Source organism: Glycine soja, chromosome 17 (genome assembly GCF_004193775.1).
Source record: "Glycine soja cultivar W05 chromosome 17, ASM419377v2, whole genome shotgun sequence".
Lineage (NCBI taxonomy): Eukaryota > Viridiplantae > Streptophyta > Magnoliopsida > Fabales > Fabaceae > Glycine > Glycine soja.
Window position 1 is genome coordinate 27,781,417 of NC_041018.1, and position 9,452 is coordinate 27,790,868.

Here is a 9,452-nt window from a genome sequence, read left to right on the forward strand (position 1 = left end):
AAACGACCAAACATGCATAAAAAAAGTTGAACTAAAAAGAAGAAGAAGAATGAAGGGTGTTAACACATGTGTACCAACAAGGTGAGTTCATGCCCAACAAAAAAGAAAAAGAAGTAAAAGTGTTAAAATAATTTTAGGCTAAAAATGGTGACATTTCTTTTATGGAGTTAAGAGGAAGAAGACGAGAGTATTTTATACATAAATTTTTATTAAAAGTCATGTGATCAGCATGTGTCTACTTTATGTTAAATTATTAAACGGTGTTTTGGAGGAGACGGATCTGGGTGTAATGTGAGCTAAACAATTAAAAGATTTTTTGTAGAGTGTAAAAAAAGTGAAGTGTCGGGTGCAATTTTAAAAAAACATAGGGGGTGTAAGTATAATTTATTCAATAACTAAATCTAATTTTCCACTATGTACCGAAAAAATCTGACTTTTGATTTTCTCACATTAAAATAACTAAAGTTGAAACAAAACAATAGTAATAAATCATAAATCATATTACCGAGTTTTTTTTATCCCAATAATACAATTAAAAAATTACCTAAATAATACACATAAAAAATTATTTACACATATGATACAAATAACTGTGTAAGTGAGAAATCAGTTTCATGAGAAATCGATTTCTCATTGCATACTTTTTTTATACATAATTGAGAAATTGGTTACTAGGAACCGATTTCTCAGCATGCCTTTCTTTCATTTTTATATACATGTATTCATTTGTTTTTAATTTTTTTCTTTTTTGTTTTTGTTTTAATAATAGTTTGTTTATTTTTTAATTTTTAAGATGATATTAGAGTTTATCTTAATAATATGTTTTTGGCCTATTGTGTCACCTGCTATTGGGTCTCTATCAGACAATCCATGGATGTCCAATCATATAAACTTCACGCCAAGATGTCCAGTTGTCGACATGAGGAGAGCGGAGGTATTGGAGATCATTTTGTCTAAAAATATGACCAAATTAGTGTATATAAGTGAGAGGACAATCCTCCCCTTACAAACCAGTTTTATAGAGTTAAGTTAAGTCCATAATCCACTTTCTAAGAATAATTAATTTAATTATTTCAAATTGAAAGATATATTTGTTCTAGTTTACTATATTTATATAATTTTATAAATTAAGCAATAGAAAAGAAAATCTCTAATTTTTTTCCGTTCAATTGTATAAGATTTCCTTCTCTTGACTTTTTACTGTTACATTGCAATAAAGATTTCGAAGTGGCAGGAAGCTGGGCTTTAGATAAGGAGACGATAAATATGCACAGAAACATACAAATTTATTACATACATACCATGATAAGACATGTATTTGAATATACATAATAGACTATAGCACAAATCTTATAAAAATTCAAATCTTTTGCCAAAGAACACACAGCAGGTGTGTGAAAACTCCTACCAGTCCTAAAAACAAAACCTACCTCAGACTCAGAGGCACATCTACGTCATTCATTCCCAAAGGCCAAATCAAGAACAAGCATATATAAGCATTATCACATGATTTCATGGTTGACCACAAAAGAGATCACCAGCATTATAGTGTTTGAGGCCTTCTATGTTGTCAACATCTTTGTGTGGTGAAATGCTGCACAAGTAACAACTGATGATGATGCTTTTTCCAGGTAGGAGAAACACACAATCAAGAAGATGGATGGCCACCGTTAAAGAACTTCGATGCGTACTGCATCCAACCAATTCTGGACCAAGAGTTTGTACACATCCTTCATAGCCAGATGAAACCAAGATGCTGTTTCAGCTTACCAGAAGAAGACAAAGATATGCTACAGATCCAAATAATAATGTAACTTTGAGATGGTTGCTTCATTCTTTAACTTTGTTAGAGCTTTTTTTTCTATCTTCCTTATCCTCTCTTTGCTAACTTTGAAAAGTGTCCCTATGTCCTGAAGAGACCTAGGCTGGTTATCATTAAGGCCAAAGCGTAGGGTTAATATTTTCCTTTCCCTTAAGTTCAAGCCTTTCAGGAGATCATGTACGTCTTTTCTCATATGTTGCTTCATTACAGCATCTTCAGGACTCTCAATTGTTGCATCGGGCAAAAGTTCCTGCAGCATTCATGCCACAATACAGTTTATACCTGATAAGATGGCAAGATAATTGTTCATGAAAATATAGTATTCTTATATAGGTTAAAATCGCTGAGTCATATAACTGGTTGCATATTAAGTGTAAAACAGTAAGATGGAAACTTTGGTACCCAGCTACCCCATGTATGCTTTATGACTCTTGATGGGTATGAAAAAATACAGCCAAAAACTTGCTCAGATACATAAGTGAGGTAAGCTTGGTCACTAGAAATTACATATCTCAAATGGCAGTAACAGCAGTTCAACCTTGATGTAGGCAAGGCAAAGGATTCTGAGAACGTGAATGTACCAACATGAACATACATGATCAACAAAATCCCTTGACGAAAAACCAAATAACAGGAAAGAAAATGTAGTTCCATGTACATCGGATGCTCACAAGATAGCATGCTTTTTCTATTTGATTGTGGATCTCATTTTAGGAATTTATTGATGTAATGAACTTGGCAAGTAATTTATCTCCTTTTCTTAAAGGCAGAGGTCTTTCTCATACTCCCAGACATTTACAAGGCTTTGCACCTTTCTCTTCAATGACAAAGATAATGATGATTAAAAACCATATAGCAATAGATCAAATCATCAAAACATGCAATAAAAACTTATGAGAAGTGGGTAAGAGAGGCAAAGACTGAGTGAATCATAGTCTTACCATATATTCTACACCAAGGTAGTCCCCCACCTTCTGATCAATTGAAGCAACTATTCTTAGACAATTGCTAGCTGATTTGATTTTATCCAGTGAAAGACCTGTCATCTTTGCAATTTCGTAATCATCTGGGCATTTCTTGTGTGTACTTTTCATGGCTTTTCGAGCTTTCTGGATCTGATTTATTGCCCTGTTCAACGACCACTAAAAAGAATAATGAAGATGAAAAGAACACAGGGATCAAATTTTAGATCGTCTTGGATGAGACTGGTACTAAAACAATCTCCTAAGCAAAAGAGGAACATACAGGAATTACAATTCCTCGAGCATATCGTGCCACCACTCTTAAAATTGATTTCCTTATCCAGTACTGCACATAGGTTGAGAATTTGTAGCCCCTAGTACTGTCAAATCTTTCAGCTCCTTGAAGAACACCTACGTATCCTGCCTATGAAATGTGAAGAAAAAACATGAGTCAATGAGAAGCTAATTGAAGGAGGATTCATGTAGATGTTGATAGTTACAATGGATCAATGAGAAGCTAACTGAAGTAGGATTCATGCAGGTGTTGATAGTTACATTTTAATTCTATCATTTCTACTTTTAGTCAACTTCATGAAAATATTTACCTAGGTATTGATGGAACTATGGAAGCACACTACAACTTTCAATTGTCCTTTCATGTTGTCATATGTTTACAAAATGATCAAATCATAAAGCTACAAAAACATGCATGTGACATTGACCTTAAACCATTAAACTTACAGCCAAAATGATTACATTCATCATGTGCAGCATGACCTATGATGTTTTGGGAGCAGAGGACTTAAATCTGTTAGGATATATGGAGAAGGGAAAGTCAGTTAAGATGGTTAGACTATTAATAAGTCAGTTAGTTAGTTAGAGGGGTTTATTAGATATAAATAGGGGAAGAAGCATAGGGGAGATTCAGATCTGTATCATTTTGTAAATTGAGCATTAGCTCTTTGTGAAAGGAGAAATCCTTTGTGAAGGGGAAACCCATGAGGGGAGTTTTCTCTCCTATTTTCTGTTCTTCTCTTACTAGTCAATAAAATCCTTTCTTTTCTTTCTCATTTCAATTCTTGGTTCCCAACAATTGGTCTAACCTGCAGGATTCGTGTTCATGATGGAAAACTGAGTGGGAGCATTGGAGAAATTGGCCAGGGATCAAGGGGAGAAACAGACGGATCTGCGATGTGACATTGCCCACATCAAGGACAATATGCCAGACATGAAACAGATCAAAGAATTGATCTTGGAGTGCTTGTCAAGCAAGAAAAAGGAAACCCTCATCTATAAAAGGGAGAGTTCCACAGTGTTCTTGAAAGAGAGGACCAACATTTTAGAGCTGAAACATATGTTGGCAAGATATTGACTGAAGAGGTTGATCCTTATTCGACTCAGCAAGACAAAAATAGCATGGAGAGAAGTGGGTCAGAATGCAATGAAGTAAAGGCTAGTTCTTTGACAAGAAATCTGGAACTACCCACCTTTGATGGAAGCATAGAAGGGGAAATTGATTCAAAGGGTAGCAATTTTAAGTGTGACGGTGACCCAATGCAGTTCTGGAAATCAGAAAACAAAAGTAAAGAAGGTTCAATAATCAAGAACCACACACTATGGTGGAGAGGAAACCAAAAATGATGAAACAATATTAGCAAGAGAAACAAAAATTGAAAAAGTTATGATGGAGGAAGAAGTTGATCCTTCGATAAGAGGGAGAAACACAAGGAAAACAAAGTAAAGAATGTGGACTGTTCAAAGACCATTTTCTTTATAACCCAATACCAAAGTTGATCAAGAAGAAAGTCGAACTTTGTGATGCAACCAAGCCTCATTGTTTTCAAGATTCAGATTTCCATCAAAAGATTGTTATGATGAAACATAAATCATTCATGAAGGTGGTTGGAACATCAATGATATTGGAATCTTGGAATGCCATCTTTGTTGTGTCTATGGATGACAGCTCGACAATGTAGCCAAGGCAGAAGGGATGTACAAAGGCAGTCATGATGATTCAAGTTATATGGGGTCCATCCTCTTCCCCACCACCACCGAAGCTGCCAGACCTAAGTTTGCATAAAGTGGCCAGCGGGTTCACAGTTGATTCCCCATGGAGGGACACCAAAGAGGCACATCCTGTTAATGTAAATGATTCAGTTCTGAAGGATGAGAAAGAGGAAGGGGAAGTTTTGGAATTCTATAAAGTGGGTCCAACTTTCTGCATAGTGGATCTGATTATGGATGTAATGGGCCAAGATGAGTGTAGAGATACCACCACAGTTTGTGGCTTCTAAATGAAGTTTCAGTTGAGTTGGTGACAGTCAAGGAGAAACATAAATCATCCTTGAGACCTTTGGACCTAGGGTTGTCCATGGAAAACAGAGCAGACATGAAACCAGTACTGAAACAGCTAACTCAGGTTTACCCATGAAGTTTCATCACAGAACAAGAATGGTGTTACAAACTAGGAGTTCAAACTGAGTGGCAGGATTTATACTGTTAAACTTGGATTCTTGCGTAGCTGATGACATGTTAAGAGCGCAGAGGTGGACAGAGATTGCAGCATCACACGTGGAGGTCCAGATTATTCAGAATTTGCTTCCATCCCGACCTCCACCGGAGCCACAGAACTCAACCCCGCATTCAGGGGCAGTGGGTCATTCCTAGTTAAGCTACAATGGGTGCAGTTGTCTTCAAAGAATCGAAGAAAACATGAGGAAGTTTCAGTGTGCAATTCCAGTTTTCAAATTCCAACCTTGAGGACAAGGTTGATTTTTAGGAGGGGTGCATTGTTAGGATATAAAGAAAAGGGAGAGTTAGTTAGGATAGTTAGACTATTAATGAGTTAGTTAGTTAGTTAGTTAGAGGGGTTTATTAGATATAAATAGGGGAAGAGGGATAGGAGAGAGGGGGATCTCATCATTTGTAGATTGAGCATTAGCTCTTTGTGAAAGGAGAAATCCTTTGTGAATGGGAAACCCTTGGAGGAGAGTTTTCTCCTATTTTCTGTTCTTTTAATCAAGAAATTTCATCTTTCTTTCCTTTCTTTTATTTTCTAATTTGGGTTCCAAGCAAAATCCTATGATGTTTTGGGTTTATCCTATTTAAGATCTTGCTTGTGGCTTAGCTTTCCATGTTTATCTCTTTCTGAAACTATGCAGAAATATATATTGCTAAATTGCAAAAGTTTAAAATATTTTATTATAACCACCACCACCCTTCCAACAAAAAGAAGAAGAAAAAAAAAGTCTCATGTTTCAGACCCCTTGTACTCCATGAATCCTTGAAAATTTCTGGAACACTGATATTAATAGTTAAAACTAAGGATGAAGAAGTCATTTTCCATGCCCATAATAATTTTCTTCACTAAAAATTCAGTCTTGGCGCCTTTTTTACCAGCTAATAATTTTCTATTTGCAGTTTATCCACAGAATACAATCTTTCCCATGGGTTTGTTTTATCTAGTTGAGAAAATAAATTTCAATTCGTCATGGTAAGATCTGAGTGATTTATCATGAAAGGAAAAAATAATAAGAGATCACATGTAATAGTTATGTTTAAAGTTAGAGATCATAAATTGTGGGAGCACTTGAATTGATTTGGATGAAAACATCATGAAGGGAAATGTGTAACTTATGCTATGCCTCTCTACATGACCTTTCTTTCATTGAACTGATATCTTTGAAGTATTTACTGTGATTTTAACTCTCACAAGTTGTTAATTGTTAGCTCTATAAAATATCGACTCTTAATCAGGAAACTCAGGTTCTTGAGATATAACTTACAACTGTATATGACGAGTGCACAAATAGGTAAAAGACAAATCATAAGAAACAATGACAAATTACAAATAAAATCACGAGCAATGACATTTGGAACAAACCTGAAGTAAATCATCCAAAGCTATTCCCATACCCCTGTATTTTCGGGCAAGGTATAGAACTAAGGAACGAGTACTTCGTATGAGCTCATCCTGGCAATAATAGCCACGATGCAATAGCTTCTGTAGCACCTTCTCATCAACTCCAGATGCTTCTGCCCAGGTACTCAAGCTTGCTACTCGCTTGGTATCCTCTTCTATAGCTGTCCTCATTTTCTCTAACTCTGCTAGCACCTAGAGTAGTACAGATTACAGAATTTAAATGTTTCTGTAATTTACAAAAATGGTACAAAATCCCATATTTTCTAGGTAATGCACTAACCTTTACGCCTTTTGACATCTCTGCCTCCCTTTTAGCAACCAGTATCCTTTTATTTTTAGTATTTGGTGCTCTTTTCACAAGTGAAGCTGAGAAACCTAACAGATCTTCCTGATTAGCTTTTAAAGTCAATGACTGGGACGACACTGCTGTGGAAACAAATTCTCTCTTTCTTCTGGTTTTATTTTCCTTTTTCTTGCTAGACTGGACAACAACTTTGTCCTTGTAGTCATCCACTTTGTCAGCATAGTTTGACACAAGTGAGGTTCCAAGTGATCTTGATAGACAAACATTGAATAACTCAAGAGCACCAAGCTTTCCTAGTTGCAATATAATAGCCTTTTCCAACCTCAGTGCTTCAGAATCAACAAAAGTTTCTTCTAAAACACATAGGTTCTCCATTAACAAACGAAAATGCTGTGCCCTGAATGACTCAAACTTCTTAGAAACAGTAGATACCTCTCCAAAAGGCATTTGGGTATTATCAATCATTTTATGTACACTACTCAGTGACCTCTTTCCTTTGTTTACCTGGGAAGGGAAAGTAACATCTTGTATAGTTAAGCTATCAATGTAGAGCTTATTTGGATATAAACTTATTCATTAATACTAAGAAGAAGATCAAAAAGGTAAAATGTACGTTATGGATAAGCTAAAATCAGCCTTTGGAGAAGCTAAATGAAAGATGTACTATAAATTAGCTTATGCATAAGCTAGTTTTAACTTAGGAGAGAAACTTAATTCATTTTATCTTCTTATTTTCTTCTCCCATAAGTGCTTATTGAAAAAATTATCCATTCATGACGATAATTGATTCAACTCTTCTAAAATGAAGAAGTAAGGATACATTCACAGTTAATTTGAAGTGAGTTCAAATTATCAAATACTTTAATGTAAATCAAGAATAAATACACCCTTATTTTCTCACTTAGACAAGTCAAATTCCAATATAATAATGCCACATGAATTGAAACTTTCGAATAAGAAAATCATAAGGCTTGTCATAAAGGACTATGTTGAACCTGGGTTTCTTCTCTTCCTAATGAATCATTTTCCAAGGTTTCCAAGGCTGATGATGAAAATGCAAACACCCTTCCAAAATCCTTTTGCAAAGCTTCTCCTTCCTCATAAAATGTTGAGGGGAAAGATAACCTCGTGAAGTTGAAACAAGTTTCCCTGACTCCAGCTGCACCATATTTAACCCAAAATTGAAAACAATAGAAAAGAAATAGAAACACACTAATGAAGTATGGCCATGTTATTAACCTTCTAATTTTAAAATAAAAAAACTAATTATGAATTTACCATAACGTTTGTTAAGCCTTTTTCTTTTAGTTTAATTTACATGTATTGTCATATATCTATCAACTGATCAAAAATCATTCATATGACTTTTAAGTTACTGACTGTAAGAGTCAACAAATTTATCATAGATGACAATTTATGATTCAATGATGATAATGTAAAAACTCTTTACATTAAGTAAGTGCATACACCTTTTTTGTTTTATTCGTAGCAATCCTACTCAAGTACCAAGAGGTTTAAAACAATTCATGTCCATTGCTCAAACAAATGAGCTAGATGCCCTTGGTTAATTGCATACACTATTTCCTCTCTATTTAGATATAAAATGATTGTTTCTGAAGAATAAATTGTGCCAATAACAATAATAATAAGAAGAAAAAGGTTTAAGTATGTTTGAGATCCTCATATATATCCGATTTTTGTAAGTGATGACATAGCACCATCCAGTTCAACTGCTTTTCCAATATATATCAGCAGTTGAGATGGTGTTATATCATCACTTGATTAACGTCAAGAAACAGGAACAAAATTTTTAACATATCAGAAACTCTAAACAATGAAAAAATTATCATATACTCAAAACAAAAGTTAGATAAATATCATAAAAATGATGATGATGATCGGTAATTAAGGTGTAAAAGGAAAGAAAAGAAGTGACCAGAAGATGGAGAAAGGCAGAGAGGTGAATTGGTGAAGGAATGAGGAGTGTGAAGAAGCAGACAATATCTGAGTCTGGGATTTAGCCCGAAGCCGAAACCGAGGCCCATAGTGTTTTGATGCGTTGAGTGAGGGATAGAGAAAGAGAGTCCATGAAATGGTCGTTGAAATTCAGAGAAGAGAAAGAATTAGAATTTTGGAAGGTCATAAAAAAACGTTAAGCAACACGTAATGTGGATATCATGTGGCGTTGCTGTCACTCCCACCACCAGTTCTTCATCTCCCTGGCAATGGCTGGAATATTTTTCTTCTTTTTTAATTATTTTAAAAAAGGATTCCTGGGCCTCCTGGATTGTTAGGCCCAGCTTTTATAGTTTTATTCTGTTGGAGGTTGCTATTCACACCCAACTTTTGCACCTGACATCCCCTCCCCTCTTCATAAACACCCCCAATCAGTGCTTTGTAGTTTTAAAACCCGGCTCAGATTGGCTGCTGCAACTTTATGCC

At 35.2% G+C, this 9,452-nt stretch overlaps 1 protein-coding gene across 4 annotated transcripts; it reads right to left on the reverse strand.

Annotated features, from left to right (window-relative positions):
- Nucleotides 1-1,267: 1,267 nt before the first annotated feature.
- Nucleotides 1,268-9,237, reverse strand: LOC114393270 (RNA polymerase sigma factor sigC-like). 4 transcript variants are annotated; one of them, XM_028354544.1, is made up of 7 exons: nucleotides 8,947-9,237; nucleotides 8,006-8,169; nucleotides 6,987-7,514; nucleotides 6,668-6,898; nucleotides 3,068-3,208; nucleotides 2,764-2,964; nucleotides 1,268-2,072 (listed from the first exon to the last, which is right to left on the reverse strand). In XM_028354544.1, the coding sequence occupies exons 1-7, from the start codon at nucleotides 9,053-9,055 to the stop codon at nucleotides 1,791-1,793; spliced, it is 1,656 nt and encodes a 551-aa protein (XP_028210345.1). In that variant the 5' UTR covers nucleotides 9,056-9,237; the 3' UTR covers nucleotides 1,268-1,790. The 4 variants fall into 4 exon arrangements, 3 of the variants coding, with proteins under 3 accessions (XP_028210345.1, XP_028210347.1, XP_028210346.1); XR_003662519.1 differs by having other exon boundaries at nucleotides 1,973-2,072; nucleotides 2,764-2,950; XM_028354546.1 differs by having other exon boundaries at nucleotides 1,982-2,104.
- Nucleotides 9,238-9,452: the final 215 nt, after the last annotated feature.